The sequence below is a fragment of the Zosterops lateralis genome, assembly GCF_965231275.1.
Source record: "Zosterops lateralis genome assembly, chromosome: 24".
In the NCBI taxonomy this organism is placed as follows: Eukaryota; Metazoa; Chordata; class Aves; order Passeriformes; family Zosteropidae; genus Zosterops; species Zosterops lateralis.
In genome coordinates this window covers 795,801-822,902 of record NC_139784.1, presented here as the reverse complement: position 1 = coordinate 822,902, position 27,102 = coordinate 795,801, and the positions used below count along the sequence as shown (strand labels likewise).

Below are 27,102 nucleotides of genomic sequence, written 5' to 3'. Positions count from 1 at the left end.
TCCTCCCTCCTGCCAGAGCTTCCCTGGCAGGTTCCCACCACCCCTCAGCCTCCCTAGGATCCACAGTGCCACCCAGACCCCTCCCCAGCACTGACACAGTGCCAGTGTCACCATGAGGGACCTGGGGACACTCCAGAATCCCAGCACAAACCAGTCAGGTGCCTCTTGGAGAGAAGCTAGGGCCTGGTAGACACCAGCACCTGGCCTGGGTCTAAATAAAGCCATAGAGTCAAACACTTTACTTTTGGTCTTTCTTTTTCTTGAGAGTCCCACCCCAGAAGAGAATGGGGGCATAGGGGACAGGGTGGCTGCTGTGGCCTGGGGCAGAGGTTAAGGTCAGGAGAGTCATTCCCTTTCTGAGTGGACTCCTGAGGCACTAGCAGGTGTACAGCACACACCCAGCAGTGCCCTCTCTGCCTGTCATTTGGCACAAGGGGACATGGCAGTGCCAGCACGGGTCCTTCACCTCACTCAGGTGCATGACACAGCCCTGGGCAGCGTCAGGCTAGGGTTGAACTCTGCTGTCTCTGAGCAGCCGCTCTGGGCAGAGGCACCACTGTTCTGCCACCTCAGTGACAACTCTGGCCCACAGATGTCCCTCAGAGCCACACCCTCCTTGGGGACAGCTGGGACTGGCATGGATGCTCCTGTGATCTCCCCAGGGGGAGTCACCCAGCAAAGCCAGCCTGGTGACACCTGGAGTTGTGCCCAGGGGCCATATGACCTCTCTGTTCCCCAGGTGAGGACACAAGGCACTGTCACAGCAAGGCACAGACTAAGCAAGGTGTGGCTATGCCCCAGCCCTGTCCCCAGGGCTCCTGAGGTGGCAGTGGGGCACAGGAGCCAGCCCTGTGCCCTGAGGTGAGTCCCTTGCTGGGGATGGAGCCACTCCCAGCTCACTTATGGCGCTTTTTGTTCTGCTCTTTGCGCTTCTGAGCCCTCACATCCTTCTTGAGGCGGCTGTCGACCACCTTGAACTGGCCCTTGACACCAGGGGGACGCCGCACCCGAGGTCCCACACCCTTCTTGGCCACCAGATAGGTGACCTGGCGCTTCTCCTTGGCCAGCCCGGCCTTCTTGTAGATGCTGCAGGAGAAGGACAAAGGTCAGAGTGAGTTTGGCTGGGACAAAAACCAAACCCAGTGATGGGACAACATCAGGTCCCACTCCTCCTCTGTGCTATCACCCCTGGGTCAGCCTGGCTGGGGACACAGAGCTGTCCCAGTGGCTGCAGGGACACAGCCTCACCAGCCAGCCCAGCCACAAAGGAAGGAGCTGGATCCTGGCTTGGCCACTCACCGGCGCAGCTGGGCCACCTTCTCCCGCTCCGAGATGTCCACGGTGCTCACCACAGCCTCGGCCTTCTTCTTCATCTGCTCCAGCTTCTTCAGCATCTGGGGGACAGCCAGAGGGGACACAGGGTCACAGGAGGGACAGAGGTAGGACAGGGGAGTCAGAGAACAGATGGGGGATCAGAGGCGGTGGTCAGAGGAGAGACAGGGGAATCAGGAGAGGGACAGAGGGGTCAGAGGTGGGACAGGGGCATTGGAGGAGGGACAGGAGATCAGAGGAAGAACTGAGGCCCTGGGAGAGGAGTCAGGGCACCCCCAGGAGCCCACCCCCACTCACCCTCCGCTTCTTGCGGGCCTTGGCCTCCGCCACCTTCTTGATGGGGCGGGCGTTGATCTCCTTCCAGCGCTGCCGATAGGCCTCGACCGTCTGCTTGTCCACGGGCAGCTGCCGGCGCCGGTGCTGCCGCTCCTCCTCCGTGAACCACTCAGGCAGCTCTCCCTCCTCCTCGTTGTAGGAGTACCTGGAGGGGTCCAGGTGAGCTGTGAGCAGGACATGGGGGCCCCACTTCACTTGTCCCCCCAGGGGAACACATCCTGCAGCCCCCAGCCCGGTACCTGTTGAAGGAGTCATCGATGAGGTCCCGCCGAGCCTTTTTGGAGGTGGCAATGACAGAGCCGAGGGCCAGACCCTCTGCATCCAGGACTCTTTTCACTGTGGGACGTGGGAAAGCTTGGCCTGGCTGCAGCCCAAGAGCCAGGGAGCAGCCCTGGGAGCATGGTCTATCCCTGTCCACATCTCCTGTCCCTCCCGAGGTCCCCCAGGTCCGTCCCTGCCTCCCATCCCTCCCAAGGGACCCCCAGACCTGCCCCTGCCTCCTGTCTCTCCCAAGGGATCCCCATGGCCTCACACTCACCTGGCTTCTCAATGGGCACCACCTCAAAGCCACAGGGCACGACATGGCCCTGTTTCCTCTGCACCGGTGCCAGTGGCCTGTGGAGGGGAGTGGGCAAGGCTGGGTCCCTCAGCTCTCCAGGACTGTGGAGCTGGGGAGGACACCCAAATCCCCCTCAGCCCTCACCTCTCATCTTCACTGCTGCTGTCATCATCACTGCTCTGCTCCTCCTGAGCTTCACTGGCATCAGGAGCCGTGGCTGCTGCAGGGGTGCGCTCAGCTGGAGTCTCCTCCTGGGCCACCTTCTTCTTTTTCTTTTGCTCTTTCTTTGTTGTTTTTTCTGGAAATGCGAAGCACTGGGTGAAACAGAGCCAAAGCAGGCCCTACCACAGACACTCCTCTAGAGATTCTACTTATTAACACTGCACTAATGACAGCTCTTTAGTGACACAGGCCAAGAACAGCCTTTGGTCTAGTGGTGGGTGTTCCTACCCATGGCAAGGCTTGGAACTGAGTGCTCTTTAAGGTCCTTTCCAACCCAAACCATTCCATGCCGCTGCTCAGGGCAGCATCTCCACTGTGGCTGGACCCAGTGCCCCACACTGGGCTGTGGGACTGTCCCTCCATGTCCCCTCACCTCTCTGAGCCTCACGCTGCCTCTCAGCCAACATCTGGGCCTGCCCCAGCTCCAGCACTTCATCTGCATCATCCTCGATGCCAGCGAAGGCGTCCTGGGATGGGGAACAGTGGGGTCAGCCCGAGGGAGGGGGGGTTAGCCCCAGGGAGGGGGGGGGTTAGCCCCAGGGAGGGAGGCCTCAGCTCCAGGACAGTCCTGGGAAGCTGCTGGGGCCGAGGCTGCTTCATCATTCCTGTCCCACAAGTAGGACTCACCTTCCCAAACCACAGGCTGGTCTGTCGCTCCTCCAGCACTGACTTCTCCTCCAGGGGCACCAACAGAGGATTCTCCACCTCCTGCCCTGCATCCTCCTCCTCCTCTTCCTTCTGCTTAAACTTCGGCCTGTGACAGGGAGCAGCAGGATCAGTGTCCCCAGCCCTACCTTGGTCCTGGAGCTGCTCCCAGGGCAGCCACTGCCGCAGGAGGCCTCTCCCCTGTCACCTCTTCCCACGCTGCTCCCGCTCCAGCTTCCGCTGCCGGGCCTCGATCTCCAGCAGCTCCTCTGGGTCCAGGTCGCTGGCCAGGGACACGTCATCCTCCTCGTCGTGATCCGACACGTAAATGTCATCGTCCCCAGGGCTGATCTCCAGCAGGGCATCGGCTGAAGCCATGTCCCCCCGGGACAGCTCGTCCAGCAGCTGCAGCACAGGTTACAGTCACACAGGTGACATGAGTGACAAGGCAGGCCCTGACCCACCCTGGGAACTGCCCACGCACCGGGGTCCTGTGGATGCTCCGCAGGGAGAACATGCTGGTGTCACCATCGTCAGCGATGGACACTCCAGGCAGGTCCATCTTCAGCTCCACACGCTCCCGCTGTTTCCGCTGCTCCTTCAGGATCTTCTTCTTCTTTCTGGAGGAGACAAAAGAATGAGGCCACACTGTCCCCTCCCCACACAAGCACCCTAGAGGCTCAGCCCCTGCCACAGCACTGCCAACCCCCTGTGAGGGGTCCCCAGTGTTGGGACAGCCTGGAACAGGTGCTTCAGCTGCTTGGAGGAGCAGAGGAGCCCAAAAACCCCAAATCCACAAACCCTCCTGGCCCCCCAGCAGAGGGACAGGCTGACATTGCCACCCTCTGTCTCCATGGCTGCAGCCTCATCTCTCCTCCTCTTTCTACCTCTTCAGCTCTGCCAGCTCCTCAGCCTTCATCTCTGCCAAGGCCAGCTCCACCTCTTCTTGCTCCTTTGCCTCCTCAGCAGCTGCAGCTTTTGCCTCCATCTTCTCCTTCTTCTCCTCTTCCCTGCTCTCCTCCTCCTCACCGGAGCTCAAACTGCCAAAAGGAAGGAGCTCAGTGGAGCTGTGGTGGGGACAACCCATCCCAGCCTGGGGACAGCCCTGCTCCCTGCTCTTACTTGATATCCAACTCTTTTGCCTGCTCCTTCAGCTTCTTGGCCAGGAACCGCCGCAGCTTTGTCCTCCAGTTCAGCAGGGCCCTGGGTGGGGTAGCAGCTGTTAGGGACAGCCAGCAGGCCCAGCTGGGGGGTGTGGCTGTCCCCCAGGCCCAGCTGGGGAGTGTGGCTGTCCCCCAGGCTCAGCTGGGGGGTGTGCTGTCCCAGTGTCCCCCAGCACCTGAGCTCCTTGCGGCCCAGCACCCGGATGTCCCTGCAGCACTGGCGCAGTTCCTCTGTGGTGGAGCTGTGATTCTCCAGCTCCCCATCCCCGAGTGTGATCTGCAAAGGGAAAGGGATTTAAATCCCAGCCTCCCCACTACAGGACAGGGAGTCCTTCCAGGCACACACCTCGTTGGCCTTGGAGAGGAAGTCCACGGGGTTGGGAGCCTTGAGGAAGTCCATGAGGGTGAAGCGGTGGTACAGGGTGGTGTCACCCTCAGCGTAGCCTTCAGCCTGGGGAGAAAAGGGGCTGTGGTAGCCAGGGCAGGAGACAGACAGGCAGATACCACCAGCCCTGAAAGCTGGATGGGGTCACCCAACATGTGTCTTGCTGCAGTGGCCACCTAAATGTGCCTGTAGGTTTTACTTGAGAACTTTAGAAATCGTTTCTCATCTCAGCCTGAGCTAGGACAAGTCACTAGCCCCAGCTCCCAGCTGCTCACCTGCCTCAGACACAAAAGATAACAATGACAGGTTTGTGTCAGCTTTGTGCTCAGCTGTGACCACCTGACACAGACTTACTGTCCTAAAGCCACCTCAGTGAGACACAAACCCTGTGCCCAACCCGTGTAGGACACAAACCCTGTGCCCAACCCCTGTAGGTTTAACTGCCTCAGCCCCAGCCCCACAATCCCCACTTCAGCAGTGCAGTGACGTTAGGGCTCCAAACTTCCCCCAAAACGGCTCTTCCAACACTTCCCATCCCAATCTTCCATTTTTCTGACCAGTTTTAATTATCACAACCTTTTCAAGCCCAGTCCCATTTGAATCTGGCCTTGCTCATACCTTGGGCTTCTTTTTGCTGACCAGCTCACTGACAGACTTGGTGGGAACCTCCACATCCTTGAAGGCATATTTGGGGTCAAAAAACTTGCTGTCGATTTTATCTGGAGCCTGATAACCTGGGATGGAGGAATCAGAGCCATGAGAGACATTCCTCTGGGATGGAGGAATCAGAACCATTCCTGCTGGGATGGAGGGATGAGAGCCACCAGCAGGTTTTCCCAACCCCATCCCACCTGCTCACCCTGGCACACCACAAAGATCTCAGCAGATTCATTGCGGGAGGCCTGGGGCTTGGTGGCCTGGACCTTCTGGAAGAACTGCTGGAAGATCCACAGGAGGGGCTGATAATCCCGGGAACGGAACACCTTGGTGATGAACCAGCCACCCTTGCACAGGAACTCACAGGCCAACTTCAGGGCCATCAGGGTCAGATTAGCTGCAGTAGGAAAAAAGAGGAAGTGAGAGAATGACACTTTACTAGGAGGATGGAGAGGGGCTGGATTGGGTTTCCCACAGCAGCTGTGGCTGCCCCATCCCTAAGGCCAGGTTGGATGAGGTTTGGAGTGCCCTGGGACAGTGGAAGGTGTCACAATGGCAGGGGCTGGCACTGAATGGGCTTTAAGGTCCCTCCCAACCCAAAGCACCCTGGAACTGTCTCACAGCAGTGAGATGTCCCTGTCCCCGTGTCCCCAGGCAGCCCCACCCTGGGAGTAGGCGTCGTGCACCCAGCTGGCTCCCACGTTAGGCGCTCCATCGTTCAGCACCACATCCACCTTCCATGTCTGCAGCTCCTTGCGCAGGGCCTGTGGGACAGGAACACCATTTGTCCCTCACCAAGAACCCCACTCCATCCCCTGTGACCCTCCTGCCACCACAGGGGACCTGCAGAGCCCCAGGCCAGCAGGTGACACCTGGGACAGTACCTGGCGGCACTTCTCGGTGGTGATGTCCTCCTGCAGGGTCACCACATTGGGAATGGGCTTGATAGGCACCAAATCCACCCCTGGTTAAAGAAAGACACCAAATCTCCTCAAAAGGGGCTCCACCCCAAGTGGCTTCCCCACCCACTCACCCTCTCCTGCTGCCAGGATCCCCTTCATCTGTGACATCCAGGTACTGTCCCCAGCTCCTGACAAAGGCCACAACTCACCAATGATCAGGCTGGACACCGGCATGAATTTGGAAGCCACTTGAAGCCTGGAAAGAACAGAGAGGAGCAAAGCTGCAGCAGGATCCCAGGAGAGCTCCCAGCTCCCAGGCTTTGGGATGGAAGACAGAGGCACAACAGGAGCACACAGGACACCCCCTCGGCCAGCTGGTGGCACTGTGGGTGGCACTGTGGGTGGCCTGTCCCCACTCACCATCCGCCGGGGGCCGCACACAGGTCCAGCAGTGCCCGGGCCTTCTGCAGGAACTGGAATTTCCGATTGAGCTGCAGCAGCTTGAAGGAGGAGCGGGAGCGGAAGCCTGCGGGGAGCAGAGGGGTGGTTACCGGGGTGACAGACACGGAAGCCCCCCTGTCCCCAGCGCCAGGCAAAGTCCTCACCCGTCTCCTTGGCCAGGTGGTAGAATTTGTCCCGCCGGCTCTTGCCCAGTTTGCTTTTCTTGCCCATGGTGGTGGCGAGGCGGCCCCTCGGGAGGGCTGGGATGTCCTGTCAGCCAAGGCCTTGGGCCTGGGGGGGAAAACAGGGGTGAGGGGCGGCCTGGGGACCCGAGGTTCTGCAGGGGAGGCCCGGCCTCCCTCAGGGTCCTCTCAGTGTCCCTTCCAGTGCCCCCTGTGTCTCTTCAGCTCTCTCTCAGTGCTTCCCCTCCTTAGCCCTCCCAGTGCCCCTCCACTTCTTTCCTCACCGCCCTCCCAGTGCCCACCTCGTTGCTCTCGGCATTGCCCCCTCAGGCCCATCTGCACTTCGCTGCCCCCGAGGCACCGCTGTTTCCCCCTGAAGTCTCGGACCACCCGGGTCCGAGGTCCCCCTGGCCTGACACCTCCGTGCCCCATTCCCCAGCCCGAGCCGCCCCCCCGGGACACGGACACGACCCTGATCCAGACCCTGCTCCTGATCCCCGTCCCGATCCCGGTCCCGATTCCGCCGCGTGCCCGCACCGCCTTCCCGGCGTGCCCCACGCGAACCATCCAGCTTCCGCTTCCTCCTGCTCTGGCCGCCATTTTAGGAGTGGCGCGCCCCCTCCTCCGAAGCCTGCAGGCGGAAGAAGAGGAAGGATAAGGGGTCCCCTCGGAGGTGCGGGAAACAATAACGGGCCCACTCGGTGGCGTGGTCGCAACTCTGTCCTTCTCCTCCGGTACTTTACAAGCCGGAGAAATCACCTTTGACCATTCCAAGATGGCGGCACAGTCAAGACACCAGTGAACCACTATTGCGCATGCGCACAGTGCCCGCCCTGCGGAGCGTTCCGGAGGAGGAAATGACGCCATCACGCCGGTGCGCAGGGGCCGGACAGGAGTAGCCGGCGGTCGCCATCTTTGTTGGGGCTCGATGCCGGCGGAGAAGATGGCGGTGGACGGGCCCGAGCAGGTCCGGACGGGCCGGGACCGGGCTAGGACCGGGTTGGGGGTGAACCAGTGGGGCTCGGGGATGGAAGGCGCTCCGTGCTTCCCCCGGGCTGTGCTGCTGCCGGGGCTGCTCGGAGCCTGGCAGCGCCGTGAGTCGGCGGGTCTGGGGAAGGCGGCGGGGCCTGAGAGGCGGGACGGGATCGGAACCGCAGGGCTCACGGGGGAACGGGATCTGGGGCTGCTGTGGGCACCGCTTGGAGCACGGGACACGCGGGACCCAGGACTGGGCTTGGGGCGGGGGTCGGCAAGGGAGTGAGGGGAGGGAAAGGGAGTGGGACGGATGGGGGAACTGGGGACTGGGAACAGAGGCTGGGAGGAGGGAAAAGTGGACCCAGGACCCGGCCCGGTGATGGGGGAACTGGGGCCCTGCGGGGCAGCCCCGAGGTCGGTGGGGGTGTGGAGGTATCGGAGGCCGCTGAGATCTCTTGTCCCAGATGGAGATGGACGACGGGAAGGGCGGCTCGGGGCTGCGGCAGTATTATCTGTCCAAGATCGAGGAGCTGCAGGTGAGCACAGCTGCAGGGAACACCCGGACACTGTCACTGTGCTTCCAGCAGGGCCTGTTTGGCCGTGTCCCTACCCCTGTCCCTGTGGGCTCTGGGGACACGAGGTGGGCTGTGCTCTGAGCTGGGGGGCTCAGGGGCTGTCCCTATCCAGGTCCCTGTCCCAGGTGCCAGAGTTAGGTGGGATATTGAGATGGAATTGTTCCCTGGGAGGGTGGGCAGGCCCTGGCACAGGGTGCCCAGAGCAGCTGTGGCTGCCCCTGGATCCCTGGCAGTGTCCCAGGCCAGGTTGGATGGGGCTTGGAGCAGCCTGTGGTAGTAGAAGGCGTCCCTGCCCATGGCAGGGGTTGGAATGAGATGAACTTTGAAGTGTTTCCCAATGCGAAGCATTCCATAATTCCATGCTAAAAGCTGTGGTGTGGGGTGTGGGTGAGCCCAAGGCCACTCAGCAAAGCCTTTCCCCTTCAGCTCATTGTGAATGAGAAGAGCCAGAACCTGCGGCGGCTGCAGGCACAGAGGAATGAGCTCAACGCCAAAGGTAGGGCCTGGGCACCTGGAGCTTGTGCTGGGGGCTCTGGGCTGGGCTTTGGGGCTCTGGGCTGGGCTTGGAGGGCTCTGGGTTGGGCTTTGGGGCACTGGGCTAGGCTAGGGGGGCTCCAGCCCGTGGGGCTGGGGCTGAGCTGTCCCTGTCCCTGTCCCAGTGCGGCTCCTGCGGGAGGAGCTGCAGCTGCTGCAGGAGCAGGGATCCTACGTGGGAGAGGTGGTGAGAGCCATGGACAAGAAGAAGGTGCTGGTTAAGGTATGAGACTGAGCTGCCCCGAGGTGACAAGGCTGCAGTCCCCTGCTGGAGGACTGTCCTGTGTCCCCACAGGGGATGGGATAGCTTAGGGGCATGGGGTGGGATCTTCTTGTCCAGAGGAGCTCGTTGGGATGGCTGTGCTGGGCCAGGGGCTGCCCTCGGGTGTCCGGTGGGTCTGGAGCTCCTGGCTGCTGCTCCTCCCAGACCATAGGGGTGTTGCCCAGCAGGGAATTCCCAGGGAAACAATTGCTGGGGGTATTTGCTCCTTTCCAGGTGCACCCAGAGGGCAAGTTTGTGGTGGACGTGGACAAGAACATTGACATCAATGACGTGAGTGCCCCGGGGCTGTGGGGTGTCCCCAGGGCTGGCAGGGACACCCAGCCCCCTGCTGTCCCCACAGGTGACCCCCAACTGCCGCGTGGCCCTGCGCAACGACAGCTACACCCTGCACAAGATCCTGCCCAACAAGGTGGACCCGCTTGTGTCCCTCATGATGGTGGAGAAGGTCCCGGACTCCACCTACGAGATGATCGGGGGTCTGGACAAGCAGATCAAGGAGATCAAGGAGGTCATTGAACTGCCCGTGAAGCACCCGGAGCTCTTTGAGGCGCTGGGCATTGCCCAGCCCAAGGCAAGTGCTGCTCTGAGGGGGTCGCTGGGCTGTCCCTATGTCCCCAGGCAGGCTCTGAGGGGCTGTGTGGCCATTGCAGGGGGTGCTGCTCTACGGCCCCCCCGGCACAGGGAAGACGCTGCTGGCCAGGGCCGTGGCCCATCACACTGACTGCACCTTCATCCGCGTGTCCGGCTCTGAGCTCGTGCAGAAGTTCATCGGGGAAGGTAATGGGGCAGGGCTGGTCTGGGGGACCTTGGGGCTGTGTGGGCTCGGGGCCAGGCTGAGCCCTTTGCCCCCCAGGGGCCCGCATGGTGCGGGAGCTCTTCGTGATGGCCCGGGAACACGCGCCCTCCATCATCTTCATGGACGAGATCGACTCCATCGGCTCCTCCCGCCTGGAGGGCGGCTCGGGCGGGGACAGCGAGGTGCAGCGCACGATGCTTGAGCTCCTCAACCAGCTCGATGGCTTTGAGGCCACCAAGAACATCAAGGTAGAGGAGCCAGCCCTCCCTGGGGTTCTACCAGTCCCACAGTGTCCAGGGTGGTGACAGTTGTCCCCCTGTGCAGGTCATCATGGCCACCAACAGGATCGACATCCTGGACTCAGCCCTGCTGCGCCCCGGCCGCATTGACAGGAAAATCGAGTTCCCCCCTCCCAACGAGGAGGTACCAGAGCCACCTCCAGCTGGCCCTGTCCCCACCCTGTCCCTGGGAGCCATTCCTGGGTTCCAACCCTCCCTGTGTCCCTGCTCCAGGCCCGCCTGGACATCCTCAAGATCCACTCCCGGAAGATGAACCTGACCCGGGGCATCAACCTGCGGAAAATCGCGGAGCTGATGCCGGGGGCCTCGGGGGCGGAGGTGAAGGTGAGCTGGGGACTCTGGGGACATGGGGGCTGGCACCGGGGGGCTCTGGCTGATGTTCTCTCCTGTTCCCTCAGGGTGTGTGCACAGAGGCAGGGATGTATGCACTGAGGGAGAGGAGGGTGCATGTCACACAGGAGGACTTTGAGATGGCCGTGGCCAAGGTGGGTGCCAGGGGAGAGGTGGCGGGGGGGGGGGGGTGACAGGGGTACAAAGTGTCCTGGGTGGAGTTTGCCAGGAGCACAAACAAGGGGCTTGTCACCATGTGAGTGACAGAGGGGAGGCTGCTGAGGCACACAGCCTGGTTGGACAGAGTGGCTGCTGAGCCCTCTCAGTGCAGGCCTGAAACTTGGTCTTGGGGTGGTTTTGGGGTAATTTTGAGGTAATTAACACTCAATTTGGGTACTGAATGTTGGACCCACCCCTGTCTCCTCCCCCCCCAGGTGATGCAGAAGGACAGTGAGAAGAACATGTCTATCAAGAAGCTGTGGAAGTAACCTGTGATCGGAGCTGCTCCCTCCATGTTGTCAATAAAGAGCTGCTGTGGCCAGGCCTGGGCACTGAGTTGGGGACTGATTTGGGGACAGGGTGGGGGCTGCAGGACACTGCACACCCCCAGAGCTGCAGGACACAGCACACACCCCACAGAGCTGCTGCTAACTGCTTTTATTAGAAAAGATCCAAAATAGACAAAAACTGGTTACACAAGAGGCAGAGCAGGCACCCCCTGAGCCCAACCCTGGGAATCTGTAAACGCCCCCCCACCTCAGGAGCCTGCAGGGGGGCAAAGGCACTTCAGTGGGGGTGGCAGTGGTGGCACTGTCCCCGTGGTCCCCTCCCTCCTCCTCCCTATCTCCAGTTCTTGGTGCCCCCGTGCCCCCACTGGCTGCAGGCTCCTGGGGCAGAGTCACCCCCTCTGCCCCAAACCTCGTCAAGACAAGTGGTTAATTATGGAATTATGTAAAACAGCGGGAAGGGGGAAGGAATAAATGATTGTCACAAACTGACCCCCAACCCTTGGTTCCGTATCCCCAGAGTAGCCCTGGGAGCCTCCCCAAGTCCCTGCAGAGCCCAGTGCAGGAAGAGGAACTCAATCAATATATTAATTAATTAATCAAATACAAACCCACTGTACAAAATGCTGCCTTTTTTTTTTCCCGTGGTTTTTTTTATATAAAACCTGTTCACAAAAATAGTGCAAAACGTCGGGGGCCGGGGGGAGCTGGCGTTTGGAATGACGAACTTTGGTTGAAGAGGGGCAGGGCGGGGCCTGCTGGGCTCGGGGTGGGGCTGGCAGCTCCGCCTGGGCACGGGCAGCGCTTCCCGGCTCCCGGAGGGTTTCTGGAAGTGGGAGGGGAGCGGGAAACCCGCGGGGGCTGCACGGAGAGAGGCGCGATGCGAAGCGGAGGAGGCGCTGCGGGGGCTTGGGGGGAGCGGGGAGCCCGCTGTGCTCGGCCCAGGGAGCGGGGAGGGGCTCCCATCCCTCCAGGCACATCGGGTTTGTGCAAGTGCTGTGGCTTCCAGTCGGTACCGTCCGGCTCGGGCAGCGGGGCGGCAGCGGCCCCGGGCCCCGCCCGCCTTAAGTGAGGCGGATCCCGAGCACTTGTTCCAGTTCCTGCCGGCGCTGCTGGACCTGGGGACACCGTGGGGGTCAGGGCGGGACGGGGCACACCGCCCGGTGCCTTAGGGCTCTGTCCCTGCCATCCCAAGCCCGGCCCCATCCCCGAACTCACCTTGGCAAAGATGTGTCTGCCCACGGCTTCCTGTGCCCAGGGCTGTTGGTAAAACTCGGCCCGCCGCTCCTCCTCGGGGTTTCCGATCACATCCGTGATGATCTGACCCAAACAGGACAGGCACTGGGAGTGAGCCCCACGGGCATCCAGACCCCTCCCTAAGCTCCAAGATAGACCCAGACCCCTCTCTGCCCCTCACTCTGCCCAGCCCCAAGGCTTTAGAATAATGGAATCGTTACGGTTGGAAAGGACCTTCAACCCTTATCCCACACCACCACCATGTTCCCCTAACCCCTTGTCCCCAAGAGCCACATCCATGGTTCTGAACCCCTCCAAGGATGTGCCAGCGCGGGACAACTCCTTCCACAAAGAAATTTCCCCCAATATCCAACCTACATCTCCTCAGCAATTGTTCCCCTATACCTTGAGGTCCCTCCTCTGGGATTTGATCCATTCCTGGATGAAATCCTGGGGGTTGTTGCTGAAGCTCAGCATAAAATCCCTCTGTGTCTTCAGCTGGTTGATGGACTCGATGGTCTCATGGATCTGGGGAGGTGACAGGGGTCAGAGGAGCTGTGTCCCCCCACAGGACACAGATGCCCCTGCCTGCAGGGCTGTCCCCCTGGCAGTGTCCCCTCCCACCTTGGCATCCAGGGAGGCGATTTCCTGCTGGTTGGTGGTGGAGGCCAGGAAATTGCTCATCTGGGCTTTGAGGGGATCATCCACCTCCACGTCGATGTCGTAGCAAGCCGTCTTCTTCTGGTCATTGGGGTCCACACTGGGGGAAGGGGGTTGGGGGGACCTGCTGAGCCCCTGCCTGGCTGGGGGCGGAAGGATCCCTGACAGCAACACCAGTGCCCCAAGAAGCCTCAAACTTGGTGGTTTTAACCCTCCCAGGTGACTTGTGCTGGTCCTTCAGGCTGGAGATCTCAAAGCCTCCTGTGCTCCCACCTCATGGAGCCCCCCAGCCCTGGGGACACTGCGTGGCTCATGACTCTCCACCCATGGGGCACTCCCAGCCCTTGGGGACAGTGCCTGACCCGGTACCCACCCCATGGAGCCCTCAGTCCTGGAGACTGCCCAGCCCACTGCCCCAGTGAGAGCACCCCCAGTCATGGGGACGCTGGACTATTCCCCACCCCATGGACCCCCCAGGGACATGCCCACTCCCCACCATACAGAGCCCCTCACAGTCCTGGGGACACTGGCCAGCCCACGCCCCACCTGATGGTGTGGTTGATGATGATGGGGTCCGGGTGCTGCAGGAGCCCCGCCAGCTTCATGGGGATCTCAGAGAAGCGCATGCGGACACAGTTGAAGATCTGGGGGGCAAAGCAGAGCCTTTGGCACCCATGGCAGGGTCCCCCTCACCTGGGCAGCCAGGTGGGGCATCCCCAAGCTGGTGGTGCAAGCCAGAGCCCAGGGAAGGGGCACAACCAGAGGCTGGAGGGGCTGTGGGAGCTGGGGAGAGGCTTTTCAGCTGGAAGAAGTGGGAATGTGCAGGTACCTGTCGGAAGTAGCGGTTGCAGTTGATGAACTCCTTCTCGTGGCTGTCCTGCAGTTTGTTGTGTTTGATGTAGAGCCACAGGGCTTGCATGATGCTGGCCCTGGTCTGGGTGTGCACCCCCAGCAGCCGGGCCAGCCGTGGGTCCAGCTTGTACTGGGGGGGCTGTGGGGACAGCCAGGGTCAGCCATGGGATGAACCAGGATGGAAAAGCCCTCCCGGAGCAAAGCCCAGCCTCTGACGCATCCCTGTCTCCCTGCCCTTGCCACTGAGTGCCCAGCTGTTCCTGGGACAGCTGAAGGGATGGAGACTCCATCACTCTCTGGGCAGCCTGTCCCAGTTTTTAACTCTTTTTCCATGAAGAAATTCCTCCTGCTCCCCAAAGAAGAGGGACTTGGGAGTGTCCTCCACAGCCCCTGTGTCACTGCAGCCCCACGCCCAGAGCATCCTGTGCACCTTTTGATCCCTGCATCCCCCAAACCCTCATCCAAGGCAATGTCCCAGTTTTTAGCTACCTTTCCATGGAGAAATTCCTCCTGCTCCTCAAAGAAGAGGGAGGGTCTGTCTGGCCCTCCGAGTGTCCCTCCCAGCCCTTGTGTCACTGCAGGTCCATGCCCAGAGCTCCCTGTGCTCCTTTCAATCCTTGCTTCCCCAAAGCCTCATCCAAAGCCCTATCCCAGCCCATCCCCACCCCCGGCTGCCTCCTAGGTGGCCCCAGGCCGTACCTGGTGGTCCAGCATGAGCAGCAGGGTGCACTTCACATTAACATCCCCGGGACGCTTCACCTGGAAGCCATCGGTCTCCTGGGTTGTGGGCATCCGGTGCCACTGCAAGGCACAACAGGGATACTGCTCAGGCCAAGGCCATGGAAGCTACCTGCCAGCAGGGTCTGTGTCTGCAGAGCTGGGCTGGGGCTCTGGGCAGGGTCTGGCACAGCCACACAGCCTGGGGCAGCTCCTGATCCTAGCGCGGGCAGCTCAGAGCTCTCCCAGTCCATTGCATCCCGGGATGTGCTCCAGCACTGGGATGGACTGGGGCAGTTCCAGCTCTGAGTGCTTGGGGTACAGGGGTCCCACAGCTTCTGAATCAATCCTCAGGGAATGTGCATCAGTGCTGCTCCCAACACCCCCTGGAAGGGGATTCCACCTCTCCACAGAATCTCCCAGGGCAAATGCATGAGCTGGGTGCAGGGAAAGCTCCAGGCAGGAGCATCCAAAAACAGTCTGATCCCTCTCCCAGGCATGGCTTAAACACCCCAAGGACCCTCCAGCTCAGGGACAGGCAGGAGGGCAAATCCTCCTTCCCACACAGCACTGGGACGAGCCCCCTGTGGGATCAGCACCCATGTGGGGAGCCATCTGTGCCAGGCTGGGGGGAAAGCTGCCTCTGAAGCCACGTCCCTGCCCCACACAGCACAGCTCCAGCTCAGGACCTGGGGTGTGAGGGGTCAGAGCTGAGCTCCACCAGGGAAGAAAATGCATCCCTAAACTTGAGCTGGAAAAGCAGGAGAGCGTGGTCCCCATGGAATGCCTGGCATTGCCCCCAGCCCCAAAAATCTGCTCAGGCCCCTCTCCCAGCAGGACAAGCCCTGGGCTGGGAGCTGAGCATCCAGAGGGGGAGCAGCAGGGCCATGCCCCCATTTCCCACTGGGATCCCTTCCCACCTCACCTCCACCAGGTGATTGTCTGGCCCATAGAGCTCCTTGTCCAGCTCGATCACGAGGCTCTTGAAGAAGGAGGAGAACTTCCTCTTCTGCTTGCTGGGCTGCAGACAGGGCAGCAGAGATTCCTGATCCCAAATCCAGCCCCAGACCCCAGAGTGGAGCAGGGGCCACACCAGCTGAGCTCCCAGCACCTCCACATCCCTCCTAGATGCTCCTCATGGACCAGCGCTCCTCCTCCCACCACCTCATCCCTCCTGGATTATCCTGATGGACCACCTCCTCCTCCCACCATCACTCCTTTCCTCCTGGATCCCTATGGACCAGTGCTTCCACCATTTCCTCATCCATCTTGGATTGTTAGGGACCAGTGCTCCTCCTCCCACCATCATTTATCCCTCCTCAGTCCTGATGCACCAGAGTTCCTCCCACCAGCACCTCATCCCTCCTGGATGATCCCTATGGATCAGCTCCTCCCACCACCACCACTCCATTCCTCCTGGATGCTCCTGATGGACCAGAGTTCCTCCCCGCATCCCTGCTGCATCCTCACATCCTCCAGCAGTTTCCCCTCCACACGGAGCTCCCAGGAGGCCACACGCTCCCCGCCCTCTCCTTCCTCCTTGGCCGGGGTGAAGGTGTTGGAGATGTAAATCCTGAGCTTCCGCTTTTGCTGAGGAATGGGAACAGAGAGAGGGATGGACGGAGTGAGAGGGGACTGCAGCACCCATCTCTGTGTCAGGATGAGAGGAAATGGCCACAGAGGAAGTTTAGATTGGATATTAGGGAAAATTTATCCACGGAAAGGGTTGTAAACCATTGGAATGGGCTGCTCTGGGCAGAGGCGGAATTCCTCATCCCAGAAATGTGTGGATATTCCACCTGGGGACATGGCTTAGGCTGATGGTTGGATTTGATGACCTTAGAGGATTTTTCCAACCTTAAGGATCTCATGATTCCATGAATACACAATTGCCAGTCCTGCACTCACCGTCAGGGGTTTCTTGATGGCCTCCTGGATCTCCATCCTCTTGCGAGCGATGGTCTGGTCCAGCTTGCGCTCGAAGGCCAGCAGATCCATATAGGCCTGGGATTCTGGGACCAGCTCCCGGATCTGGACACAGGGATGGTCAATCCTGGTGTGCTGGGATGAGCTGGAGCCCCCACAGCCCCAGCAGCCAGGGAGACACCAGGTGATGAGTCCAGCACCCAGTTCTTATTTTAAACCCAGTCTGGAGCCCTGCAAAGCTCTGCCCAAACCAGTCTGGAGCCTGTTGCTGTTCCCAGCAGTGTTCCTGGTGTCCCAGCTTGGAATGGAACCCTGGAATCTCAAGAGGGATTCTTAGGGACCTCCTGAGATCTCCATCCCACCCCATTCCTGCTCCTCGCTTGCTCCGAGTCCAACCTCACCCCAACCCTCTCCTGCCACGCCAATGGGAGAGACAGAAACATTCCAGGGTGGTTTGGGATTGAACAGAAATTCCCAGTGGGCAGGAGGGAACTCAGGGAGATCTTCCCATTGCAGGGACCCCCATCCCTGCAGCAGCTCAGCTCTGTCCCCTGAGCTGAGGTGACACTCACCCTTTGTGGCAGCACCTTGTCAGCCATCTTCCTCCTCTTCACCCTGGGAAACAGGGAAAAATTACAGCTCCCACAGGACATCCCACTGCCTGCCTGCTGAGGGATGGATTTTGGGAAAGGTTCATCCCCCAGAGGGTGCTGGGCACTGCCCAGGCTCCCCAGAGAATGGTCCCAGCCCGAGGCTGCCAGAGCTCCAGGAGTGTTTGGACAGCGCTGCCAGGGGTGCCCAGGGTGGGATTGTTGGGGGGGTCTGTGCAGGGACAGGGGTGGGACTGGGGGTCCATTCCCACTCAGGATATTCCTGGGGGGAAGGTATTGGAGCCTGACACCAGGGAAGGAAATCCAGAAAATCCTGGAGCAAGTGGAGGTGATAACAAGGCAAAGACAGGGCTGCAGGACAGAATTCCCAAATTTCCGCTCTGAAAGCAGCCATCCAATCTTCCCAAGTGCTCCGAACCAAAGCCACTGCCAGTAACTCCCTTAAACCCAGCTCAAACCAAACCCTGCTGTGGTGGGGCTGAAATCCTGGGGAAATACAGCTCAGCTGGATTCAATCCTGCCCACTGCAGACTCCATCATCCCGAGCCCATCCCAGTGCCCAGCCAGCTTCTGCTGAGCCTGGGCACAGCAGGAAATGCTCTCCTCCTGTTTTCCTGAAGGGGAGATTGGGCACAGTCCAGCAGCACAGAGAATTCCCATTTCTCCAGCTGCACGTGGAGCAGCAGGATCACACAGGAGGGATCCAGGGGACACTGGATTATCCAGGAGAATACTCAAGAAGATGTCAGAGTCCTGCTTTGGAGCTATTCCTGCCCCATCCAACCCCTCCTGCTGCAGGCTCTGGACATCCCAGAGCAGCTGGCAGCCTCTAATCCCTTGATCCACCAGCTGGGAGCAGGGAATGCCCAGGCAGCTGAGCCTGGCTGATCCCAGTCCCCAGCCTGGGATGGCTCTGATGTCCCTGTGGGTGCCAGGCTGCTCCTTGTCCCCAGTCCCCAGCTGGCTCTGGCTGTGCAGCCCTGGGATGCCCCAGGAGGGATCAGGGAGCCAATGGAGCTGCCAGGGAAGGGAATGGGACCTGAGCATTCATGAGCACCAAGGGGTCCTGCCCAGAGATTCTAGGAACCAAAAGCTCCCAGAAAGAGGGATCAGCAGGGGGGATTGAACAAGTGAGGGGCTGCTGGCAGAGCCCAAAGAAAGAGTCCTGCCCTGACTGCAGCTCCAGGAAGCATCCCTCAAATCTGCCAGCCCCACCCCACACTTCCCTAAAATCTGCCAGCCCCATCCCACACTTACAGCCACACTTGTGCTGGCCAGAGCCACCAGAGACCCCTGGAAGGATGAGGAAGACCCCCAGGAGCTGATGATGGGGATGCCACGAGGCTCTTTGGTTCCTGGCATGTCAGAGGGGAAGCTGCAAACTGAGGGATCTATGCCCCATCCCAAAACCTCCCATTCCCAAGCTCTGGCAGGTGCCAGGCTGGAGGAAAACCCTGCTGATCCCCTCTCTGCAGCAGGACAGGAGCTGTGGCATTCTGATGATGTGACACTTGTAAAACACTTGAGTGGGGACCAGAAGAGGCTTTGGGGTCTTAAAGGGGGTCAAACACTGACTGAACAAAGCCCTGGGACCCATGTCCTGAATGAAATTACACCCATCTTTTTACATCATCTGCAGTGACATGTCACTGATATCTCCATTTATATTAAGTAATATTTATATAGTATTTCCAAAACAGGGTTCTCCTGTGCTCTTCAGAAGTTCCCCAGCAGAAGATCCTGTTAGGACTGAATTATTGTGCCTGGTTTGAACAAAACAGCTCCTGGCTCAGTTCAAATGGAAAACACAAAGTGAAACACAACCTGGATTCATTGAGAAGCAGGGATGCAGCTTCCTGTCAGCATGGATTAGTGTGCTAGTCCTGGGATAGTGGAAGGTGCCCTGTGGTGGCACTGGGTGGGCTTTAAGGTCTCTCCAACCCACCCATTCTGTCATTTTACCAAGTGCAGCCGGACCCAGCAGGACCCCCCGTCCTCCCACGGGAATCCCTCCTGGATGGGACATCCCAGCCCTTACCCTCTCCTCGGGGTGGCCATGGGGGGCTGTGCCTGGGGGGTCAGCAGGCGCTTCCTGAAGGGATCCATCATGGCCTGGGGCAGGCCAGGCCTCAGCGGGGTCGCTGCTCCATACGGGGGGGCTCCCGGGGGTCCCACCTGCAGCCCCGCCATGGGCATCCTGCCCCCGGGGGGCATCCCAGGCCGCTGCTGGAAAACAGGGACGGGGGTTAAACAGGACCCTCACCTCAGTGCCATCTGCCCTCCAGTGCCATCCACCCTCCGGTGCCACCTCTTCCCGAGGGCGCATCCTGGGCCAAGGCAGGGAACAGGAAATGACAGCTGCAGCTGCAGGAAGTGATGGGAAAGCAGGAACAGGCACAGAAGCCCTGGAGTGCAGGGAAGCCCTGGAGTGCAGGGAAGCCTGGCCTGGCAGCTGTGGAGCCACAGTCAAGCTGGTGGCCCTGTGCCACAACCCCACAGCTGCAGCAGCACGAGGACACTGCCAGCAACATCCCCACCCCGGGGACCTCGTGGGTTCCTCTCTGGAAAGCAGCACAGGATGGGGGAGCAGGGCAATCCCACTTCCTCCCACTGGCAGGAAGGAAGTGAGGGATGGAGGAGGCAGCAGCTCTCCCCTGTCAGCAGCCAGCTCCTGTCCTTCCCCTTCCAGGGACACACACAGGGAATTTGGGAGTCACAGCACAACCCCGAAGGGTCCCAGCCCTGGCAGCTCCTCTGCACCTTGAGAGCACTGATTTGGCAGCACCCACTGGTGCTCAGGTGCCACCAGGTTGTCCCCCCCAGGTACAATCGGCCCCAGCCCCCCAGGACCCAGCAGCCACCCCTCCTGCTCCTCCCTGCTCCACCTTGGGGCTGATCCAGCAGCTTCCTGCAATTCTTTGATCCTCAGCTCCCCCTGCCAAGGTGAGAGACTGGGAGAGCCACCGAGCCAGCAGAGCAACATTTCTGCCTGCCCCAGGCTCCTGACATGCCAGGACATCCCCACAGTTCTGCAGTGAGCCAAGGAAACACCTCATTCCCTGCACACAGGGAGAACAAACCCTGGATGAAAGAGGGTGGGAATATGGGATGCAGCCAGCCTGTCCTCCACAGCTCAGAGCTGTAGCAGAGGTTGGTTTGACAGAGATGCAGCCTAAAAAACCCTAAAAAACACCCCAACCTCTGTGAAAAGCTGATAAACACAAACCCAAGAGTTTGAGCTGCTCCTGGTGCATCTGCCAGTGGCAGATCCCAAGAGGAGAAGTGTGTTCCAGGCAGGATCAGGGCAGCAGCAGGGCCCCAGGATTAGCTGCACGTGGAGGCTCAAACTCCCCCAGGCCCAGGCTGAGCCCATTACACAACAAACAAGCACACAGGGCTCCAGAGCCTTTGAAGCAGCAAGCCCAGAACTCGTGCTCTGGCCCGCCCTTCCCCAGGGCCTGAGGCTCCTTTTCCCTCCTCCCAGCTCCCAGATGTTCCTCTCCTCCTGCTCAGCCCCATTTGCACAACTCCCTGTGACTCCAGCACCGAGGGCCAGCAGCACCCTTCTGTGCCAAAGCCACAAGGCCAGGACACAGTTTTTTGGGGTTTATCAACAAGTCCCTTGTGGCAGGGCCAGGCAGACCCACACCCTGTGTAACACAACAAACCACTGTAAATGTTCTGCAGTTCAGCTCCAGCAGAGCTGTGGAACCTCTGTGGAACCCAAACCTGTGCTGACACCTGACAGGGCTTCTGGAGAGCAGAGAAATGCAAAGAAGGAGCTGGGAAATTTTTAATTTGAAATTCCTGGGCCCCCAGAGCAGCTCAGTGCAGAGCCCAGGCTGGAAGCATTCCCTGGAGCCCCCAGGAGCAGGAAATGGCTCCTAGAGAAACCCTGCCACGGGTGTTTTTTGGTGCCTGGAAGGCCAGGGAGGTTCAACAGCTACGGAGACATTCCTTACCGAGAATGCTGTCAGGAGCTGCTTGGAGCTGACCTAGCCATGCTCAGCTCCTGTCCATGCCCTGTCCTTTGGCCAGGGCAGCCCTGAGATCTCTTCCTCCCTCTGCCACTCCATGGAGCACTTTTCAGATCTCTCTCTTAGGTGAGCAATTTGGAGGCTTCAGAGTGTCTCTGACAGCTCCACGTCTTTGGACAAGGTCTCTTGTGTGTCCAACTGCTCTTTCCAGGGCTCCATTGAGACAATTCCATCAGGAGGGAGAGGTTCAGCACAAACATACACAGATCTGTTACACTTTAACTACACCATCACCTCCCAAACCATCTGAGAACCATCAGCCACAACTGAGTTGCTGGGGGAGCAAATTCCAGCCCACCAAGGACCCACACTGGACCGTGTGGATGAGCAATAAGGGGAGGCAGAATCCTCCACAAGGATTTTTCTTCTGTTTACACTCAGGATTTTCAAATTTGCAACAGAGAAGCCTCTTGACTCAACCAGTCACCAGTGCCCGGGGCAGACTTGGCCCCAAAGGCTCCCAAAGCTTTCTCACACAAGCCCAGCCCAAACCTCCAGCCAAGCCAGGAAGCAGCAGCACAGCCCCGGGGTGAAGCCCATCTCTAGCCCCTTTTGGAAAGCATGGAAATTACCAGGACGCAGAGGGCTTAAGCTCAGGAAATTTGATTAAACCAGCTCCAAGCAGGAGCTCATTCCTGCCCAGCACCCGCTGTCCTTCTGCCACCTCCGGGCCCGCCCTGTCCCGTCCCCTCGGTGGGGCGGACAAAGGGCAAACCCTGCAGGCTCAGCGCGAGGAACAGCCTGGATCCCATCCAGTGCTCCCTGCGGAGCCTCTGGAAGCAGGACAGCAAACAGCTCGTGTCTGCTCCCTGCCAGGGATGGGGCGGCCTTTGGGGTTCAGCCCAGGTCACGGCATAGGCCACGGGTCTCGGGGCAGCTCTGCTCGGAATCGGCCCTGGCCGAATCCAACGGGAGGCTGGAAGCATTCCTGAGGGATGTTTGCTGGCATGGCAGGAGCCTCTGAGCCTGCCAAAGGCCCTTTCTTGAGGAAGGGCAGTCCAGAAATCGGGGGCTAGTAGCAGAAAGGAGAAGCAATAAATCCCAGGATAGATCTGCAGGAAGAAGTTGGGCTGGAGGGAGAACTTGAGGCAAAGCAGGAATTCTGCAAACAGCTCCAGAGCCTCTTCATGTCCTTTCCAAGATCCCGGCTCTTCCCTGCACCCCCCCAGCCAGGGAGTAAGGCTCCTCCCCATACCCATGCTGTCCTGCTCCAGGATCCAGCTCTCTGCACACTGACAGGGAATCAGGGAGCCAGAGCCCACATCCATCCTCACACAGGGCGCTGGAGCAAAGCCTGACCCAGCACCAAGAGCTCTTCCTGCAAGTTCCTTCCCTCATGTCCAGGCAGCAGCACTTCCCATCGGGATACAGAAACAATCCTGTTCAAATAGGATTCCAGCTCCACATGGGGTTGGGCTCCAGGAGAGCTCTGCTGCCCAGGGCTTTGTGTGGATTGGATTGGATGAGCCCTCGCACACCACAGAAGGGTGATTTTCCCCTTTGTTCCTCCTTATCTGTGAGCAAATCCCTCTTGGGAGGGTGCCAGGGAGAGCCTGGGTAGGTGCTGGCACAGACCTTGAGCTGGGAGGTGCTGCTGGGATGGAGATGATGCTGCTGCAAACTCTGCTGCAGCTCCCTGCAAGCCCCCAAATTCCCCCACACTTGGAAAACCTCCATGTTTGACACAGGAGCAGCTCCAGGAACCAGATCTCAGCTGTAAAGCTGACATGAGGAAGTGGGAAATCAAAGAGAGAAGGGCACAGCACAGGCACAGCCTCCAGCAGATCCAGGACACATCCTGGAATGTCTCCAGCAGCAGCAGAGCTGTCTGGGCTGGACAAACCTGCCTGCCCACAGCCTCACAACTGGAGCCTGGATGTTCTGGGGCAGGGAAAGGAGAGGTCACAGGGATTCAGACCACAGAGGGGCAGGAACAGGGAACAAAGGTGTTGGCTCCTCCTGGGTGCTGCAGGAGGCTCTGGGGAGGAGCAGAGATGTGCCTGGCACAAACCCTGCCCATGGTGCTCCTGCAGGGCCCAACATTCTGGGAACAGCCTGGAGGGCTCCCCAGAAGGCCCTGTGGGAGCAGAGGGAGCAGCAGTCCTGGAGGTGTTGTTGTTCCCCCTTCACTGTCACGTTTCCCAGGAGCAGCAGAGCGTGCCTGGGCTCTGCTCTGCCCTCCTCCCCCTGCTCCAAAGGACACTGTCCATCTGCTTTGGATCAGTGCTGGAAGCAGCTCCAGGCTCTGGCTCTGATGAAACCTGCCTTGGAAAGCCTCTCCCTTGGGAAGGGTGGGGTTATCCAGCACAAGCAGCTTTAATGCACAAGCAGCTGGAATAGCTCCAGCCCTGGCTGTTGTCCCCTGGCCCCCTCCAAGCCAGTCACAACCACTCCATGAGCAGGAACACTGCTCTCCCTGCTCCCAAAGAGGTGGATTTCTCCTGCTCTACACCCTCTCCAGCATGTCCAGGCCTCCTCACAACATTCACCTGACACAACATTCCACAGTTCTTCAGCTCCTCTGTCCCGCTGCCTCCATGGATTTCTCCATGAAGCACAACCTTCCTTCCCACTGCCATCTGCCCAGGGACTGGATCCCAGAGCTGCTTCCAGGCTTGGGAGTTCCCAGGCTGCAGCAGCCTCCTGGCCCAGAAACCCAGGCTCTGTCTTCCCAACATGTGCCAATAAAGTCCTTTTAATGGTGATCTAATTCTGCACCAGGGAAGCATCAGCTGGGGGTAACTGCAAAGCCAGAGCGCTGAATTCCAAGGTCTCATACCACATGGATTCATGCTGCTCCAGCCCATGGCATTAATCCCAAAACTTGGGAAAAACTCTCCTAAAACTCAAACCAGCAGCTGAAAAAACAGGAAGGCTCCTTCCAGCTGAACTTCCATGGAACCTGGCTGCTGGGGCTCAGCCTGGGCATCCTGGCTGCTCTAGGGGCAGGGAGAGGATCAGGATGGGGGATCTGCCCACAGCCCCCACCATGCCTGATCTTCCTGCTCCTGGAAAAAGGTCTCTCCTTCCTGCTCCAGGCATGGCACCGGCCCCTGGCTGCTCTGGAAACATCAGCTCCCACCAAAGGAGCCCCTTGGATCCCCTGCCTGGGCTGCCAGGAAATCCCCAGCAGGCACACAAGGATGTCCAGAGGACGAGCATATGTTTAATAATCCTGAGATCAGAGTCCCTAAGCCCTTGCTGGCCTGGCCAGGGCCTCTTCTGTCTCCTGGTGCCCAAACAACGCAACTCTCCCTAAAACTGGGACAGAACCAAGCCCTGGGGGGATGACAGGGATGGGAGGGGCTGTTTTCCTCAGCCTGGGAATTGCAAAACAAAGGGCAGACCCTCTGGATCCTCTCCTTTCCCAGGCTCGGGGGGAGGCCACTCAACACTAGCCCTGGGGCTGGATCTGGCTGTACCAGCGTTGCCAGACACTGCGGGGACATCACCCCCTGCTCCCGACACCTGCTGCCACCCCAGCCGCGGGGGAAGCAGCATCTGCCAGCCTGTTTACCCGGCTGCTCCCAGCTGGATTTTGCACCCTGGACATGGAAGGTCAAGCAATGCCCCCGCCTCGAGTTACCAGCGGCTCACACTCAGCCAGCTCAGCTTCCAACACCATTTTCTGGCGTTTTGAAGGCTGCAGGAGGAAGTTGTTTCCTTCTCCTGTGTTAAGGAGCCGGAATTTCCCTGAGCTTGATTTATTTCCTGAGTTTTAAATCATACAAACCAGGCACAGCTCTGGGGGAGGCAGCAGCAGCCCTGGAGAATGTGTTGCACAACTGGGCTCCTTCATTTCCAGCTTGTCTGGAAAACTGAGTTTTACACCTGAAAACTCATTCCCAAAATAATCAACATGAGCTTGGGAGTGAACTGAGAAGCCAGGTGTGCAAAGGGGAGCAGGAATGTTTGTCAGGATATCCTTCTTACTGCTGGAATAGCACAGAAACATGGAATGGTTTGGGTGGAAGGGTCTTTAAAGCCCATCCAGTGTCACCCCTGCCATGGGCAGGGACACCTTCCAATATCCAGGCTGCTCCAAGCCCTATCCAACCTGGCCTGGGACATTTCCAGGGATCCAGGGGCAGCCACAGCTTCTCTGGGGACACTGTGCCAGGGCCTGCCTTGGGAACAATTCCTTCCCAATATCCCATCTGACCCTGCCCTCTGGCAGTGGGAAGCCATTCCCTGTGTCCTGTCCCTCCAGGCCCTTGGACACACAATTCTTACTTCCTGAATTTACTAGTAAAAGATGCCAGGCTGAAAAACTAGTGACTTCGTGTGCTTTTTGAGGACTGCTCATTGTTTTGATTTACTTTGTCCAGCAGTACCGAGCGCCTGCTCTCCTCTTCTACCACTAACCAACACCTCGTCCTTCCGGAGGACACACCGAGAAAACTCGGAGGATACTCCGAGGTTACACCGAGGCTTCACCTGCACCCCACGCGTTCGGGTCGGTACTGGGGGACGGGACGGGAAGGGACGGAAAGGGACGGGGTGGCTGCGGAGAAGGATCGGGCTCGCGGCCCCACGGAAACGACCCCGGCCCGGCCCGGCCCACCCTCTGTGGGGTGGGGTGGAGAGCCCGGCCGAACTTTTACCGGGTTTTGAGGGTGCAAAGTGGGAGCAGGGGAAGAGGGAGGTGTCCCGACTAGAAAGGGCAGCAGAACGGCTCCACCGGGGGTCCCGGGCGGGCCGGGCCCGCTCCGGGCGATGCCGGCCAGTCCCGGCTGCGCTGCCCCGGAAAGGCCCCGCCGGCCCGCCCGGCGCTGGCCCGGGCCCATGGGTCTCCCCGCGCCCTTCCCGCCGCCCCGGGACGCCTCACCTGGTACTGCGCGCCGGCCGGGCCCATGGCGCGGTAGCCCGGGGCGGCGGCGGGCGCGGGGCTGGGGCCGCGCAGCAGGGCCGTGCCGGGCCCCGGGGCTGGCGGGGCGGCGGCGGGGGGCAGCGGGCTGAGCGGGAAGGCGCCGCGCCCGGCCATGGCGGAGCCGCAGCGAACGGGAAGGGGCGAAGAGGCCCCGGCGGCGGCTCCGAACGACGGCGCCGGAACGGGAACGGGAACGGCTCCGAGCCCGCCGCCTCAGGCCCCGCCCCGACGGCGCCTCAGGCTCCGCCCCCCGGACAGCTCCCCGCCCCCGAGCGCAGCCCCCGGCATGACCCCGCCCCACCTCAGGCCCCGCCCCCGCACGCCCGCGGCGCCGCGCGCACACCCGGGAGCTCCGCCCCCGTAGAGGCTCCGCCCCCAGCGCGTGCCTGTGACGTAGCGTGCATGACGTCAACGTTGTGTGATGTTCATGTGTTGTGTGTGATGTACACGTGTGAGCACACGTCTGCATGTGTGTGTGTGCCAGTGTGTGTAAATAAACGTGTATGCATGAACACCTGTGTGTGTGCGCACGTGTTTGTGCACGTGTGTGGATATGTATGTTCCTGTACCTATGTGTGTGTGTGCAGCACGAGCTCTAGAGGGTGTGCAGGTGTGCACGTGTGGAGGTGTGTGCGTGTGCATTGATACAGGGGTGTGTGTGACATGGGTGTGTGAGTGACACGGGTGTGTGTGACACGGGTGTTTATGACGTGGGTGTGTTTGACCTGTGTAAGTGACACAGGTGTGTGGGGGTGTCTGCACACCTAACGGGGTGAGGACTCGTGTGTTGGCACCTGAAATGTTTGCACACACGTGTGTGCAGGTGTGGGGCACGGGGGACACGGGGGGACGGGCACAACTCGGGTCACAGAGTCACAGACAGAAGGGGTACGGCTGCGGGGGGCGCGGCGGTTGCGGGAGTCTTGGGGATCCCGGAGTTCCCGGGGGTCCCGATGATCGCGGTGGTCCAGCGGTCTCGACGGTCCCGTTGGTTCTGAGGTACCGGGGGTCTCTGGTGTTGCAGGGGTCTCGCTGTTCTCAGGGGTGCCGGTGGTGGTCCCGGCTGTCCCG

At 60.1% G+C, this 27,102-nt stretch overlaps 3 protein-coding genes across 7 annotated transcripts; 1 reads left to right on the top strand and 2 right to left on the bottom strand.

Annotated features, from left to right (window-relative positions):
* Positions 1-271: 271 nt before the first annotated feature.
* On the bottom strand, positions 272-7,606 carry FTSJ3 (FtsJ RNA 2'-O-methyltransferase 3). 4 transcript variants are annotated; one of them, XM_083877454.1, is made up of 22 exons: positions 7,584-7,606; positions 6,807-6,933; positions 6,622-6,727; positions 6,411-6,457; positions 6,184-6,263; positions 5,964-6,063; positions 5,502-5,696; positions 5,261-5,376; positions 4,604-4,708; positions 4,434-4,534; positions 4,217-4,297; positions 3,982-4,134; positions 3,579-3,714; positions 3,303-3,499; positions 3,077-3,203; positions 2,823-2,916; positions 2,372-2,525; positions 2,207-2,283; positions 1,908-2,004; positions 1,630-1,813; positions 1,300-1,394; positions 272-1,086 (listed from the first exon to the last, which is right to left on the bottom strand). In XM_083877454.1, the coding sequence occupies exons 2-22, from the start codon at positions 6,871-6,873 to the stop codon at positions 897-899; spliced, it is 2,502 nt and encodes an 833-aa protein (XP_083733580.1). In that variant the 5' UTR covers positions 6,874-6,933; positions 7,584-7,606; the 3' UTR covers positions 272-896. The 4 variants fall into 4 exon arrangements, with proteins under 4 accessions (XP_083733580.1, XP_083733579.1, XP_083733577.1 ...); XM_083877453.1 differs by lacking the exon at positions 7,584-7,606 and adding an exon at positions 7,362-7,546; XM_083877451.1 differs by lacking the exon at positions 7,584-7,606 and adding an exon at positions 7,308-7,378.
* A 77-nt stretch (positions 7,607-7,683) lies between these two features.
* Positions 7,684-11,157, top strand: PSMC5 (proteasome 26S subunit, ATPase 5). Of its 2 annotated transcripts, XM_083877440.1 has the most exons (12): positions 7,684-7,791; positions 8,264-8,335; positions 8,801-8,870; positions 9,034-9,131; positions 9,405-9,461; positions 9,532-9,762; positions 9,842-9,968; positions 10,045-10,235; positions 10,312-10,410; positions 10,500-10,610; positions 10,685-10,771; positions 11,051-11,157. In XM_083877440.1, the coding sequence occupies exons 1-12, from the start codon at positions 7,753-7,755 to the stop codon at positions 11,102-11,104; spliced, it is 1,236 nt and encodes a 411-aa protein (XP_083733566.1). In that variant the 5' UTR covers positions 7,684-7,752; the 3' UTR covers positions 11,105-11,157. The 2 variants fall into 2 exon arrangements, with proteins under 2 accessions (XP_083733566.1, XP_083733567.1); XM_083877441.1 differs by lacking the exons at positions 7,684-7,791; positions 9,034-9,131 and having other exon boundaries at positions 8,282-8,335.
* A 130-nt stretch (positions 11,158-11,287) lies between these two features.
* On the bottom strand, positions 11,288-19,350 carry SMARCD2 (SWI/SNF related BAF chromatin remodeling complex subunit D2). The gene is made up of 12 exons (XM_083877439.1): positions 19,163-19,350; positions 17,086-17,128; positions 16,496-16,618; positions 16,058-16,177; positions 15,513-15,608; positions 14,570-14,671; positions 13,848-14,009; positions 13,565-13,662; positions 12,983-13,118; positions 12,764-12,886; positions 12,341-12,442; positions 11,288-12,240 (listed from the first exon to the last, which is right to left on the bottom strand). The coding sequence occupies exons 1-12, from the start codon at positions 19,336-19,338 to the stop codon at positions 12,187-12,189; spliced, it is 1,335 nt and encodes a 444-aa protein (XP_083733565.1). The 5' UTR covers positions 19,339-19,350; the 3' UTR covers positions 11,288-12,186.
* Positions 19,351-27,102: the final 7,752 nt, after the last annotated feature.

Coding starts and splice junctions, on each gene's coding strand:
- FTSJ3 (XM_083877454.1), bottom strand. CDS start 6,873: ATGGGCAAGAAAAGCAAACTGGGCAAGAGCCGGCGGGACAAATTCTAC. Junction 5,697..5,963: donor GCACGACGCCTACTCCCAGG/GTGGGGCTGCCT, acceptor TTCCTACTGCAG/CTAATCTGACCCTGATGGCC. Junction 1,087..1,299: donor AAGGTGGCCCAGCTGCGCCG/GTGAGTGGCCAA, acceptor CTTCTCCTGCAG/CATCTACAAGAAGGCCGGGC.
- PSMC5 (XM_083877440.1), top strand. CDS start 7,753: ATGCCGGCGGAGAAGATGGCGGTGGACGGGCCCGAGCAG. Junction 9,462..9,531: donor AGAACATTGACATCAATGAC/GTGAGTGCCCCG, acceptor CTGTCCCCACAG/GTGACCCCCAACTGCCGCGT. Junction 10,411..10,499: donor TCCCCCCTCCCAACGAGGAG/GTACCAGAGCCA, acceptor TCCCTGCTCCAG/GCCCGCCTGGACATCCTCAA.
- SMARCD2 (XM_083877439.1), bottom strand. CDS start 19,338: ATGCCCCCCGGGGGCAGGATGCCCATGGCGGGGCTGCAGGTGGGACCC. Junction 14,672..15,512: donor CAGACAATCACCTGGTGGAG/GTGAGGTGGGAA, acceptor TGTGCCTTGCAG/TGGCACCGGATGCCCACAAC. Junction 13,119..13,564: donor ATCATCAACCACACCATCAG/GTGGGGCGTGGG, acceptor CCCTTCCCCCAG/TGTGGACCCCAATGACCAGA.